Below are 16,171 nucleotides of genomic sequence, written 5' to 3'. Positions count from 1 at the left end.
AATACCCCTGTGAGTATTGAGTAACATATATACTACTGTAAATGGTCTTTATATGGATTGGATATTGTAAATGGAGTCAACTGAAGAAACCATAAGATTTCATAGTCACATTTCTAATGATACAATGTAGACAAATATAGGGGAATGCAAATTAAAGATTCAAAGGCAAGCCTTAATACATACCACCACCCTAAAATGAACTTTAGTGAATACTTAGTTTTAGATTAATAGCTATAGGGCTGAATTCAATCTGTTTGCCATTGGATTGCCAAGAAAATCCAAGAATTCATGCTAACGTGAAGTGTTTGATTTAAGAATGGAATAAAAATCATTCCAGTTCAATTATCATGCATTCAACACGGTCAATTCTCCCATAGAGATTTGTATCAAGGCTTCTATATCTAATGTATACTGTAAATAGAGATAGAGAGAGAGAGGGGGGGGAGAGAGAGAGAGAGAGAGAGAGAGACTCACCCTGGGAGTTTAATTTTAGTTTCCTCTCATTAATTATTCATAACAAGGATAAAACTGGAGGCAAAGTTCCACCTTCACAAGCCTCCTGGCTTTTTACAAGTCTCAGAAAAGGCACTGGCCATTTAGACTGAAAAGCATTTAGAATTGCGGCTGACTGAACAGCAAGACATGTTGGAATGACTGACATCCGATATACAGTACCGTTAAATAAGGGCCAGGTCCAAAGGTGGCTGTCTCATCTAACTACAGTGAAAAATCTACATCAAAAGCACAACCCCCATAACCTTAAATCTTTCACTATGCATTACACCACCGTGCAGTACATCAGGCCAAAAAGCACTCCCACTGTATTTTCAAAGACGCCACGACACCTACTTTAAGAATGGTGCAAGACCGTGCAACAATGACCTCAGAATCTCGATGCACAAATAAACCTTCAGAGATTTTTCTGTTTACACATTCTTTGCCTGGTCCAACAACCACTTACATGTCATTTATTTTAAATATTGCCCATGGAAGTTAATGTTCTGCTCTACTCAGCAATGGTCATGGAGACTAATACTCAGCTCTTCAATGGACAACCCAACCAAATGTGCATTTTAGATCACTGTCCATTTGAATGGTAGATTTCCCTTTGAAATCATGCACTATGTACGTGCTTCATACACCAGAACATGGAAACACGCACATACACACGCACAGGCGCACACACTCACACACAGTGTGTTTCTCTTTGTTTTTTTTAACCAGACTATAATGCGTGACATTTTTTTTTTTTGGATGAATGAAGGGTGGCAGAAAACCTAGTCAAGAGACATTACTAATTTGACTGGACATATAACGGTGTGAATGTGCATACGTAATCAATAGCCTCTAACAGCAAAGAGGGTGAGAAACAACACTTTTGTGCTGGTTTGCCATTGCCAGAACGATGTAAATCGTCACTGCACTGATATGGCTGTGGGTAAAATACCAAACGAACGGTCAGTGGGAACGCTGATGTGATCTGTCGGTCAACACGCCTGAGAAAATCGATGTTTAAGCGCAAAGATACAGTATTTACAGTATAGAATATAAGTACCCATTATGTAGTCGTGTAATGTTTTCAAAATATTTTACACGAATATTGTACAGCATTTTATAAAAAAATACGACTATACAAATGAAAATGTCTAGAAGTACTTGATTTCAGCAGAAGCGAAATTTCATTTGGAAACGCCATTGAATTTTCAGATATGCTAGTCTTATTTTGCGAACTATTTTGTACCCCACCAAATCTATACACAGCTGAACACTGTACTGAGACAGACATAAAAAGGACACTAGGTGTCACCCTTGTGACTTTTAAAGCGCTCTACTGTCGAAATAGGCTGGGGTATCTATGAGAGGGAGCGAGAGCGAGAGAGAGAGAGAGAGAGAGAGAGAGAGAGAGAGCGAGAGACTATAACGCGTTTCAAGACGTGTATTCCTATCATTTGTCCAACTTGAACTCATAACCCATTGTTTCAAACCATCATAATAAATACGTCCACGCTTATGTCTGAGTCGTTCAATTTGTGCCTGATGTAGCCTAGTCGACGCACGAAAGGTAGTTGCATATATAAACAAGTACATTATGCTCATATATAAATAAGCATAAGCCGTAGAACTCGTGGTATGGTAGTTACATTTGGTTCGTCTTTGATCTGAAGAATCCGCTGGGACTTTGCGTTTCTTTGATGTTAATTTGAATATACGCATACGGTATGCATTTAACTGTCTGCAAAGAATACTTTAAACACTATTTGAGTGTCGATATATCGAGATTTGAACCAGGCATTGCATGTGTGTATTTTATGGAAGCTGTGTTCGGCCATTCAGATGTTTCCATCGTTTGCAAGAGTAAACTCTAAATTCTTTGCAAGAGCAAAGCTACTGTGTGAACGGCAAATAAAGATCCTTCCCGCAATCGATGTCTGAAGGGTAAATATCTCTGGGACATAGCTTTCATACTGTACAGGTGTGTTTTCCAACAACCCTGCAGGTCTGTTTTTCAACCGCCCCACAAAGATACAAGTTACTACACCGGCGCTATCCATGCTTACACACGCAGGGATGCTTGTGACAAAAACAGCCGCAGGCTTCATTCTCTTGCTCAGTTCTGGTGGCGCCATGTTTCCCGTATTGATCGGTAAGATCTCCAAGTCCACAGACCACAAAAAATACATCACTGTCCCTGATCTGAGTAATGAACAAGACAGGAAATTTTTATTACATCAGGACAGGAAAAGAAACTATATAGGCTCTCTGTACATCGACAGCGACAAAATACAATTAACTTATCAAAATAGGGGGCGCTTGATGTCAGGATCACACAGTAAGTAAGTGAATTTATTGAAGTTGTTTGCTTAAAAAAATCTATTTAAAATGAATAAAAACAGATACCAATGCTAGGGGAGATGAGTTGATATCTCACTTTTTTGTGCTGTGATAGTCTAGTGTGCTTCACTGCAATATCCAAAGTCGTTTATATTATGAAGGAATGGTATAATGCAGTTTAGCTATTGATGTATTAATCAACATAACATAGTTATTTTAATATTTCAGTTGTTGAACTATCATTGAACAGGACCAATAGAAAAGTCAATTGTAACATTAAATGTACAAAATCAAATAAAACCTCACGTTCATGTATTTTGCATTGTTTGATCTTTAAGATTTACATCTTACATCAAACTTTACCTTCAATACTACACTTATGACACACGTTTGGCACTGTACCAAACGTGTGTGAGATGGGCAATGGTAACAAAGTGCTGACAATTTTGAGACTGGGACATCTAAGCAACCAGACATGAGTCCAAACCTCTTAAAAATACAATTTTACTAAAGGCTACTGAATGCTGCTCATTTCCCCAACACCTAATAATAATCAGCACCATTAATCTCAGCACTTAAGTTTTGACAATACATAGTTAAAATCTGGCACATCAGAGTACTTACAGTATGTGAGCCTTTAAAATACTGTATTCCATTCATGAATGGTGTGAGCTGAAGTCAGTACCTACTTATCAAATGTTGGGTGCTGTATGTGCAATGGACTTAGCCAAAGCTCAAAAGCCAACAGTACGAATGGAACAAAAACAAAAACAAAACAAATATATATTCAGTACCGATTGGAATTTACAACCATTGAACAGAATTCTGGCAGTGAGATCAGTATTGTTTCTCCTACATCTTTGGAGGAATTTATTCTGGCCTTAAGATGCATTTGGCTTAATGGATTGCAGTCAGAATATTTCCTTATTAATGTCGTAATTTTACACTACAGTTTTACAATAGTTCAAATTAATATTGTATAAACTGTAAAATAAACTACCATGTAGGAAACATTTTCTCGTTTTTATGTAAATATACTACAGGTATTGTGCAAAACTTGGGTTCAAGGAATGTCTTGTCTTGGAGTTAGTCATAAACTGTTGAGGCACCAACATAGAAGTCACAGACTTGATCAAAATATGATGTATACTGTTGCTATGCAACATCCCATTCTATAAAAATAACAAGGCATCTAAATAAAAGAGTACCTAAGCAATCGGTTGTCATTCATTCACAGTAAGAATTTGATAGGAAGCTAATCCTATAGCACTGCATGAACACTTAAACAGGAGCAGTCTGCAGTATTACAGCAAACTGGGGTTCCTATTAACAGACTGAAAGTACAAGTAGACCACCCTAACAAACCTGCTGTGGGGGAATGCCCCATGCACACCATCCTTACTATCACAACCGCATTGCTACAGTTTAAAAATGGACAAAACCACCTTCTGTCATTCACAAAAGACAGGAACTGCCACTATCAGTTGATTATTTTCAAATCAGAGTAAATTCTGAATAAAAACAATCAGATTCACAAATATGATTATTTGAATGTGCAGCGGTAGTCTAGGCTATGTAGCTGCACATTAACTTACAATAACCACAACTTGCAAACAGATAATTTAAAGTGTGATATTGCTAAATCTTGAACTTCCCTGAATCTCAAAACATTAAGAAGGCTTTGTGTTTTATTCTAAACTGATTTCTTAATGGCATGATGATTAGCCAGTGTTATTACCCAAATATATCTGCCCGATTCTTATTGAAAGCATGACTGCAGAGCATAATTTATAAGCCCATTTTGTCTTTTGTTCACCAAATGTCAAGCACAGTGAAATGCACGAAGCTTTCCATTTCACCGTTATCATAGGCTACTGAAGAGCAGACTAATTGTTGCACTGGCCTAGCTACGTGATCGCTATTTGCAATCACGGATCAAACGCGCATTTTTCTCCCTGCGCCAGGAGTTGTTTATGAAAAGCGTGTGGGCCAAGTAATTAGATAATTATGAGTAAAAGTGACGACACGAACGCAAGCTTGAAATGGTTGCTGGGAAGTCGCAGCGCGTGCATGGGCTGAAGTAAATGCACAAAGAGGAAAAAAATGTACCCTATTCATTTTTTAGTGTCCTGTTTTACTCGGCTTGATGTTTTTAAATGGAGAATATTATCTCTCTGTGTTCATTTGTATTCTTATCAGGATCAGTGGGTAAGCAGAAAAGGGAAGTGATGAATGCGTGGGACCTTTTCCGAACGTCTTTATTCTCGACAGAGCTATCAAGTATAATTAAGCGATTTAGCGCTCCTTAACAATAGAAATACTCGAAATGGTCGATATTCATTCAATGGAATCTTGCATCACCGAGATATGCATAATTTCAAGTAACGATAACTTTGTGTCGTCTTTCTGGCCGTACAGGTATACTTTCCTTTTTTACGCAACGTGCTGTGCACACTCTCATTAATACAGTGGCGCGCTTGCGGTAAATATAAGGGTGTAAACGAAAATAAATAGATACATTTAAAAAGTCGTGTAATATCCCGATGACACCAGTCTTTGTTTCGAACCACATCGCTGTTCAAATGCATTCAAAATTTAAGCCCGAAGCTTCACAAACAACATTACTTCTTGCTCAATCGACGAGGGTTGGTATATTGTACAATTGGCCGTTTCGTATCAGCAAATTTTAAACAAAGATGAAGAAGAACACTAATGGCCTACCATGCTCAGGCTTAAAAAACGAGGACTAGACATATCACATTTTCAACTAGCTGTTGAAACTGACGCAAATACTGTATTATGCGAGGGATACGGCAAGGCATGTCGTGGAGCAGCTAACGGGTGGGTCAGATAGATGACTCATTTTCAAATGTAGTTAGTGCAATTCCCAATGGTAGCTTTAAAACTGGACACAGTAAATATTGTCCAGAATATACTGTGCGTAAAATTCATCCGCTCAGTGTACAGCGCTCTGTTATGAGACTGAAGGAAGTTTTCTGAGTTTCAATGCTGCAGTTAACTCCTCCCACCACCCAATCCATCTCTCAGTAAAGCCTCTGATTGGTGTAGAGGGTTGCGGGTGCTGAGACTGAGCGGCAGGCACTGGGTTGTACAATCGACAGTTTGCATTGGAGAAAGGAACAGAGAGCATACCAGACCCAGCTGCACTGCACACCTCGGCTGATTTTGCGAATCATTAACTGCCTGGATATTTTTAAAGCTTTTGATTTCACCGCAAGCCTATCTCGAACAGCTTCTTATCAAAGCTGCATGACTTTGCAATAGCTGTCTTATTTCGGACTTTGTATTTTACACAAACTGCATTGGAACCTGTATAGTGTTTTAAATGTTATGTATCACATCCGAAGAAATTAATTAGCTGCACGGTATCTGCAAGACTTTTGAGAGTACAAGAAAAACCTCCCGTACCATCCAGGAAATGTTGGCAAATCGTGGACTGGACTGATAGCATTAAGGCGCGTATCTCTGCAACAGCACCGTTTTCCTATCCTTGTGTGATTTTTTGATATTTACTCGGCTCAATACTACAGTTTTTATTTCTCAATGAGGATTTGTGTACCTGCCCAGAAACCGTGCGATTTGTAAACGTTGTAGTTTAAGAAAGGTAAGATAACCTTTCTGAAATATTCTTAACGACTGAACGGAGTAGACGCTTAAGCTAAAATGCTGAAATTACATCTGGATGCATCTGGAATCTTATGATGCTGCGAAGAACCTCACATATACATTTTAACGCACAGATTCTTTTGGATTTTCACTTCATTTTTATGGACTAACTTTCCGGAATTCTCATTTCCACCATATTCTATAATTCTGTGAATATACGCATTTTTTTCCTTTACCCAAAATGGTCGATTTTGAAAATCAGTCTGGGCTACCAGCTTGTAGTATATTATGAACAACACTGATTTGTAAAACTTGTAAATTAATTTTCTGAACCATTTTAGAAGGTACTGTGTTATCGTCGCTGCTGATATCACTTCAATTCCAGCATAGTATGCGAAGGTCTGTGGTTAGAATGATATTAAATACAATATAATTACAAGGTAGATCTACTGTTTAGTAAATAACATTTCATTAGATTGAGGCTCGCTTGTTATATCCGTAACCATATCTTAATTGGTTTTTCTTTGTCTAAATATATGACGTTCTCGTGACAACTTTTGATTAAATGAGAGCTATATAAACTGTGAGGACGTTATGAAAAGCTCTAGCATACGCAGTTGTGCAAAATTATAGCAGGTGCTAATGCAGATTTAAGGAAGAAAATCAACAGGTACAATGTCCTCTAAGGAAATGGATTTTATACAAATTCTTTTGATAGCGCTTTTGTGCTGGACTGTGGCCGAGGCTGTGATCAATCTGAAATATTCGGTGGACGAGGAGCTGAAAGCGGGGACGCTCATTGCAAACGTGGTAAAGGACGCAATAGAGGCAGGATTTATGGTTGATTCCCAGCCGTTGTTGCGAGTCATTTCCAATTCTGAGCCGCATTGGGTGGACATTAGCCCAGCAGGATATCTTATCACCAAGCAAAAAATTGATCGGGATATAGCCTGTCGACAGACCCCGAAGTGTTTCATCTCTTTGGAAGTGATGTCCAACTCAATGGAAGTCTGCGTGATTAAAATTGAAATCAAGGATCTGAACGATAATGCACCCCGATTCCCCACAGATCACATAGACATTGAAATTTCAGAGAACGCTTCTCCCGGCACCCGGTTTCCCCTAGAGGGGGCAAGTGACCCGGATTCGGGGAGCTTTAGTGTACAAACATACGAGATCACCCCAAATGATCTCTTTGGACTTGAGATTAAGACCAGGGGGGATGGATCCAAGATTGCCGAGCTCGTGGTGGAAAAGACGCTGGACAGAGAAACACAGTCTCACTATAGTTATGTAATCACTGCCGAAGACGGTGGAGACCCCCCAAAATATGGAACTGTTCAGCTTAATATTAAAGTCATAGATTCAAATGACAACAACCCGGTTTTCGATGAGCCCGTGTACACGGTTAACGTGATGGAAAATTCTCCTATTAACACAGTAGTCATTGACTTGAATGCAACCGATCCAGACGAAGGCACAAATGGCGAGGTAGTATACTCATTCAACAATTACGTCACAGAAAAAACAAGGGATGTTTTCAAAATTGACCCTCGAACTGGTGTGATCACTGTAAGTGGAGTGTTGGACTACGAGGCAATGCATATCTATGAGATCGATGTTCAAGCCAAAGATTTGGGTCCCAATTCAATCCCAGCTCATTGCAAAGTGACTGTAAATGTAATGGACGCAAACGATAACGTGCCAGTAATTAATCTGTTATCTGTGAACAGCGAGATGGTAGAAGTCAGTGAGAACGCGCCACTGGGATACGTCATAGCACTGGTTAGGGTTTCAGATAAGGACTCTGGGGCGAACGGAAAGGTGCAATGCAGGCTACAAGGTAACGTTCCCTTCAGGTTGCAGGAATATGAGAGCTTTTCCACCATACTTGTTGATGGCAGGCTGGACAGGGAACAGAGGGACATGTACAACCTGACAATTCATGCGGAGGACAGTGGCACCCCCTCATTGAAAACCACAAAATCATTTGCAGTAAAAGTAACGGATGAAAATGACAACCCTCCTCACTTTACTAAACCACATTATCAAGAAATGATTTTGGAAAACAACACCCCTGGCGCCTATTTGCTTTCTGTGTCAGCAAGGGATCCGGATTTGGGTTTGAATGGCACCGTAACGTACCAAATAGTACAGTCCCAGGTACGAGATATGCCAATTTTAACTTATGTGTCAATGAACCCTAATACCGGTGACATTTATGCCGTGAGATCATTCAACCACGAACACACCCGGACTTTGGAATTCAAAGTTTTGGCCAAAGATGGAGGTAACCCATCTTTAACAAGTGATGCTACCGTGAAAATTGTCGTTTTAGATGTTAATGACAATACCCCAGTAATGACCACCCCGCCGCTTGTGAACGGTACAGCCGAGGTCTCCATTCCAAGAAATGCTGGGGTTGGTTATCTGGTTACCCAGATAAAAGCCGACGATTATGATGAAGGTGAAAATGGAAGATTAACGTATTCAATCTCGGAGGGAGATCGGGCTTTCTTTGAGATAGACCAAGTGAATGGCGAGGTGCGGACCACGAGGACGTTTGGGGAGAATTCAAAGGCGACATACGAGATAACCGTGGTAGCTCATGACCATGGAAAGACGTCTTTGTCTGCTTCAGCTTTTATCGTAGTCTACCTCTCGCCGGACCTGAACGCACAGGAGTCTATCGGACCCGTAAACTTGTCCCTCATCTTCATCATTGCCCTGGGCTCTATTGCTGCCATCCTGTTCGTTACAATGATTTTTGTGGCAGTCAAGTGCAAAAGGGATAACAAGGAAATTCGAACGTACAACTGCAGGTAACGAAATACTTTTTTAAAATTAATTATTATTATTATTATTATTCAACTAGTTTTCCCATTTAAGATCTGTAATATGTTTCTGGCATGCATGTATTTCTCATCTGCATCTTGATTGTACTCCGACAGAGGCTACACATTCTGATAACGTTGTAATTTCGGCGCATGACTGTTGCACGCGGTGTGTTTGTGTGTGCGTGCGTGCGCGCGTCGGTGAATAGGTAGGTAGGTATAAGCGCATGTGTGCATGTGTCTTGAATACATGTGCTATAACCTGTAGCATGGAATGAACATCCGTAAAGGGGAAGTAGGCAAGAATCCTACACATAGGAAGAGCGCATCTGTTCAAGGGTTGTCAGATTTGGTTTAACGGAATGTGCCCGACGACGCTGTCTACCTTAGCCATCTGATGGTTCGTTAGTGTGTGTATCGCTGATGCAGCTGCTCGCACAATCGAATGCTGCGGCTTTATAAAACTACAGAGCACGCCCCGCAGTCTCCCCCTCCCTTCTCGCGAACTAGTCGCTGTTCACGAATTGGTAAGCCCTGTGAATACACTGAACACACCCCGAATATGGTTCGTTGCACGGTTACATACACGAACAGGATATATATATAATATATATATATATATATATATATATATATATATATTTGCTTTTGAAAAATGGTTTCAAAACATATTAAATATTACAAAAGGCAACAACTATTCTGTATTAGCTTCCTGTGCAACAATTAATAAATGTAGCCTACTCAAATACATTTACAGTAAAAGGTCAGTTGATATATGAGGAAATACATATATCAGTCCGGGTATGTGCTGTATCAAGGGTGTGCCAGTAGGTTTTTTTATTTTTATTATTTGAATCGTTTTCTAGTATTAAACAGAAAATTACTGGTCTTTTTGAGCACATTTAAACCGCCAGTGTACCGAGAGCTTCCCGGGCATAATATGTATCAAGTTAATCTCATGTATGCTTCCTCACTTATATTGATATGTAGCCTACTTTAACATAGCCTATTATTGAATACTAAATGGGGTGGCCTAATACTTACACACATTATGCCAAACGCAGTTTACTTAGCCTCCGTTATTGAAGGTGCATTATATATTAGTGATCTGTAGGATCACAATTTAACGCCGAATGTAAGATATCTGAGAGAGACAGCACACCATCATTACCCATCCAGCATAATTTGCCAATAAAAAATATTAATAGCGATTATTCAGGTAGATATGGATTACAAGGGCAAAAGCAGAATGCAGAATAGGTTACATATATATATATATATATATATATATATATATATATATATATATATATATATTAGACAGATAGATTTGTAACACTGACCACAGAACGAATCTCCAGCTGATTAATGGGCTTTCAATCAAACCGCAACGAGGCTTACATTTACCATTAACAAGCGATAATGTTATTCTTTACTAATTCAATCGTTTGAATCGTCGACAAAATGAACAAATAAAAAGTATAGGCTATACAGTTGTATATTCAGCGTCATCGATACCCTTTTGGACCCTATATGTACTCTGTTAGAGTTAAATTAACACTGGACATTTTACTGTGTACGCAACAACAAAATTACCGGCAATTGAATGTGTCGATCAAAGTTAAACCGTTTCTGGGTAAGATTTAATCAGGCCAAGAGAGTAAGCTAATTAATTACATTTGTGGAATTAGAATGAAAACATTAACCTACTCTTGGATATCTGGAGAATATCCCATATAAGCTGTTTTAAGTTATTTTAATACCATTTAATTTTTGACAATAATGCAGTCACTAAAACATGAAACTATACCACGTTTGTGCAGTGGGGCAGAATATTATTTTCTTAATATTTAAAGAAATAAAAAATACTCTTTATTAATCCATAATGCCGACTCACAGGTTGATTTCTCACTGCTGCTTTACCAGTCCACATTTCCATATAAATTGCGTTTGTGAGTTTAACCTGAAACCATTTCCATATTTTAGTGTGTACATAACTTTTGTTGACATTCTAAGGCCGTAATGTTATAACGGAACACTTGCGTGATGGTGGGAGTGCATATTTCACTGCCGAACCGAATCAGTTCAATTTTTACAACACAGCCAATAAGAAATAAATTAAATGCAATCATAGTTTTCCTTCACATAACATCGCGACCAAAAATAACGTATAGGCAGTGTCAGGAGTTCTACCCTGGTTCTCTCCCCCAGACACAGTAAATGTTTATTCAACGCAGCTCTGTTCTCTGTAGGTGGCCTGCGGGAGAGATGTGTAGGTACATATTAGATTAAAGCGGGTTCTGTGATGTTACGGCGGTAAGAAAATGGAGATGTTGCATCCGCATTAGTGGTTTCCATTCCTTATTCGTTGTACATATTAGCATACGTTTCTGGTGCTAGCTAGTTGCAGTGCGTGGTTTCAAACCAGGGTCTTCATACCGTCAAAATTCAATTGAATCTTCCATGACAGACTCAATGAATAAAACGTAAAAGAAAGCAATCCCTTGTTTTCTGAAAACTGAATTCATCTTGGTATTCAAAAATCAGCATTCCATTTAAACCAGACATAGTGACCACAGTTACGTTCAGATATTCATCGAGGCATGAGACTGACAATATGGAGCTTCATACTCCATAATCGAAGCTTGTTGCATGTCATTTCTCTTTGGCTTCTGTGTAACTGAAGCACATGTTAACTGGTCCCAGTGACTTCAATTTTTTTTTTTTTTTTTACTGTTAGCTACCTTGAGGGACTCTCGGAAAGATAATGCAAAACGAGTCATTATTATGGATGCGGATTCTAATCTGGCAACCCCAGATGCTGCTGGAGGACAGATCCTCCTGCTTTGCGCCTGCTCGAGGTTGATCTGGTCCTTGTGTCAAATTTCTGGTCTTGTTCCCCATAAAAATGCTAATTAACCCCAAAGACTTCCAAGACAGCCTGCTTTCAGACGGCCTAGCGCACCAAATTAGAATATCAGGCCTCATTAGACTCATTAAAGCGGGCGGCTCTGTTATGGAATCCAAACTTAAATGCCAACATATAAATATTGGACACGACACTGCTAAGTAAGAAAAGAGCAAAATGGATGAAAGAAAACCAACCACACACAAATGCAGGTTCCCAGTACTCTCCCTAATCCCTTTTCAAATAATTTTTTTTGTTCCTCATAAAACAGCTCTTCCTGCCAGGAGCTTTAATCTATATTGATGCGCAGTGCTTTTAGGTAGCAACCTCCTCAAACCTGCCTCTTACTTATTTGCAATTTACTGTTCACTGTCGGTTCCACTAAGGATTTTTCCCTGTCTGCTTTTCGATTTAGGCACCAAAGTGGGGAGAACAATATAGACTGAAGCACTTTGATTCCTGTTATTATAACAGACTTGAGCTGCTCCCTCTCTCCCTCTCTCTCTCTCGCTCGCTATGTTTCTCTCCCCATTTTGAATCAAGAAAGAAAAACAGTTTTGAGATGGCCTCACAAAGATACGCTTTTGCGCTGTTATTATTTTTTTTTCTTCTTAGGCAGAAAGGGAATGAGGAGGAGCGGGCAGGCAGAGACAGCCTCTCGGAGAAAAAAATTTAAAGAAAGAATAAAAACGGAATGTTGAATTTGAAAAAGATGGAACCCCCTGGGGTTAGGGCCGTTATTTATGCAGAGCCTGATATTTTTTATGCATGTACTTATGGTGGGAACAATAAATATATAAATAAATTCTCCTCCAAGCAAGGCCTAAAAAAAAAATAAAAATAAACAGACTGTAATAGAGTGTTGTGTAAGGATATGTAAATCGGAGACACTTAAAGAACTTTGTGCTGCAGGCCCGGGTCAGATAGGAACAGGCTGTGCTAAATGCAGCTGGTGCAGTGTGCATAAAATACAGTCATGACTCAAAGCGTTTTGAGAGGAAGCATCCTTTCATAAAGAACCAAAATGGTTTTATTGACTTATTTATTTTTGTGATTTTATTTATTCTTGCTAATGAGAATCAGAAATGCACAGCGCAGGCAAAAATGGCCTCAGAGGCTTGCTAAACTGTTCAGAATTTTAAATCTCCTGAAATCCACAATTGCAGAGGGTCCTCTTGGAATTAATGCGACGGGGAGATGGAGTAGGATGTTCTAGATACAAAGGCATTCTCTGCTGATGTGCTTCAGTGTCGCACGTCTGTGTGTGGCGTGTGTATTTGGTTTTGTGATGTCGCATGTTTGCATATGCTTGTGCTCGTTCGTGACATGCGGATGGCGGAGCATGGAATAGCCAATGACGCGGACAGTGCGATTTGATTGGTTGCCGGAGGTCATTCGAACCATGGCTGGGGCCTCGTCACGGGTCACGGGTCATGGGTCATCAAGGCCGTGCGGCCTATGGGGTCAGGCGGGACACTGCTATATTGAGTCTGTTCAGTTTCTTCTACTTGCGTAGGGTGGCGGAGTACTCCTACGGCAACCAGAAGAAGTCCAGCAAGAAGAAGAAGCTGAGCAAGAACGACATCCGGCTGGTGCCGCGGGACGTGGAGGAGACGGACAAGATGAACGTGGTGAGTTGCTCGTCTCTCACCTCCTCGCTCAACTACTTCGACTACCACCAGCAGAGCCTGCCGCTGGGCTGCAGGCGGTCCGAGAGCACCTTCCTCAACGTGGAGAACCAGAACTCGCGCAATGCCGCCCCCAACCACGGCTATCACCACAACTTCGCCGGGCAGGGCCCGCAACAGCCCGACCTCATCATCAACGGCATGCCGCTGCCTGAGGTGAGACCCGCTCTATCCAGCGGCCAGTTCTTCTGCTTTTTTGGGGTGGTGGTGGGTGGGGGGGGGGGGGGGGTGGGGGGCGGTGGGGACTTTATAAGGGGGATGCTGTTTAAGGCCTGCCATTTCTCACTGTGCGTTTATGTATGTTATAAGACTGACAAAAATCCTATCATGCTCGATTCCTTCACCCAGCATGCATTGCATTGCATTGCCATCATCATTGCCCATCTTAATGTTAAGCATGTGTACTTCATGTGTTGGGGAAGGGGGGGTGGGGGGGTGGGTGGAGGGGGTTTGGGTGAGTGGTTGGGGTGAGCTATTGATGCCAATTGCTGGTTTATGTTTGTCACTCTGGGAAGAAACTGCTTGAATTGTTCCTGTCTTCTTTTCAAGGTCTTATGCAAAGTCTTTCATTGATTTTTAAATGTGAGAAGGGCATCCCTGAACATCTTTGGGAACCCAGATATGAGGATGGACATGTGGTTATGTCAACAGAGCCAAGCGGAATTTGGAGTGTTGACAAAATGTATTGTTTTGGCTTGTGTTAACTCACTTGCTTTTGCCTGTGGAGAAATTGTGAAAAGACAAATCCTGAACACCTGCCAGATGACCTAGCCAATCAGCTGCATCGTATGTCATTTCAGGTGTCGCTATTTAGACTAATCAATACATAAATACTCAATGTGCAAACAAGCCAGTTAGGCTGAGTTTATTTTCTAATTTGTTTTTGTTTGCAGGCAAAAACAAACCTTTTTTTAAATATTCATAGCAGCAATACAGTGCCATGTGCAGATTTATCTTTGTATGCGGTTTGCTGTACTGGAGAGAAAGGCCTCACAGTGGAGGCTATTAAATCCGACTGTGTGCGGAACAACCAGCTGATCTTTAGTTTATGGATTTTCAGCTCTATGAACTGGTCTATCAGATTCCGTGGACAGCTACTGTCTCCTGACCCACACATTTTCGTATGGGAGAGAAGGTGTGTGTGCGTGTGTGTTTGTGTGTGTATGTGTGTGTGTGCGCGTATACTGCTGTGTATAACAGAAATGATAGGGGGGAAAAAACACCCACCAATAATTGACACAATGACACCATTACTGCAGATATCCATGAGAAACTAAAAGAGCAGTGTAAGAAAGGCATTGTCTATTGACCTGCTGAAGGATTGCAAGGATCGATGAGGGGCACTTAAAACTGTGGTGATTCATTGTGGATGCCTTTGGTGGAATGCGGTGGGGGGTCATGGTGGTGGTTGGGCGGGGGGAATGTTAAGACCACCTGAATTCACTGAAGGAAGTATGTGCTGGACCTCAGCACGTTTTCCTTTATGGATCTCCAGGTAGCGTGCAGGTCATGCGCTACCCTGCAGGCCGGATGGAGGAATGAAGGAGTCATGTGGCATAGCAAGACCGGACACGGTGGCCATGCGTGACAGCTTAGCCCACCTATAAAGGGGGTCTTTGTGGCAGGATTAGAGTGCCTGTTTGTCTCAGTTAGTGGAAAAATAAGGGTTAAAAAAAGGCAAAAAGACAGATTGATTTTGATGACCTCACTTGCGACTGCTTGAAGCGTTTGATTGGCAGGTTTCAGGAGGGAGTGTCAGTTGTCCGTGGCCCCAGCTTATTCCGCTGATTGCTTTTCTCCGACTGTCGGCTTCGTGAAAGCGGGGGCTGCTTTGCATGCGGGGTCCGTGGCGCTCTGCAACCCCACGTGACGTTCACAACCGTCTCTTTGACCACAGCCTCTGCGCTTTCGCTATGGGTTTGGGAACACAGTGGGCGAAAGGAGTGGTTGGCCAGAAACACAAGCCACGCCTCCTCTCCCCCGCCCACCCACCCCCCCCCCCCTTTCTTGGCAAGGACACAGGCACTAGCTTCTCTCTGCATAGGTGCGAGACAAAAGTTGTTTTCTTCCTGAACATTCGCGTTTAAGAAGACGGCGCCGATGTAATTATGTACCTATTTATGCAAAACGCAAAAAATACCTCTGCTGTGAAATGGCAGATAATGGCTCTGTCATGGTATGCAAGCGCAGGCTGAAAAGCACCCGGGTCCACAGGTTTGTGTTTCTGCAAAGCCCTGCTGGGCTGGACTCGGTATTTTGTGACTAGTATTGTGCCTGCTCGC

At 41.1% G+C, this 16,171-nt stretch overlaps 1 protein-coding gene across 4 annotated transcripts in view; it reads left to right on the top strand.

Annotated features, from left to right (window-relative positions):
• The first annotated feature begins 5,945 nt into the window (after nucleotides 1–5,945).
• LOC135251673 (protocadherin-19-like) overlaps nucleotides 5,946–16,171 on the top strand; it is a 60,301-nt gene continuing 50,075 nt past the window's right edge. Inside the window, exons 1-2 of one of the 4 annotated variants that reach the window (XM_064329331.1) lie at nucleotides 5,946–9,281; nucleotides 13,718–13,832. In XM_064329331.1, the coding sequence (XP_064185401.1) occupies nucleotides 7,135–9,281; nucleotides 13,718–13,832 (2,262 nt within the window). In that variant the 5' untranslated portion in view covers nucleotides 5,946–7,134. Of the gene's footprint in view, nucleotides 9,282–13,699; nucleotides 14,046–16,171 lie in introns of all 4 variants that reach the window. The other 3 variants (XM_064329328.1, XM_064329329.1, XM_064329327.1) reach the window with 3 other exon arrangements.

This window comes from Anguilla rostrata, chromosome 3 (assembly GCF_018555375.3).
Source record: "Anguilla rostrata isolate EN2019 chromosome 3, ASM1855537v3, whole genome shotgun sequence".
NCBI classification, from domain to species: domain Eukaryota; kingdom Metazoa; phylum Chordata; class Actinopteri; order Anguilliformes; family Anguillidae; genus Anguilla; species Anguilla rostrata.
The sequence above is the reverse complement of the archived record's forward strand: the minus strand, read 5'-3'. Positions and strand labels throughout refer to the sequence as shown.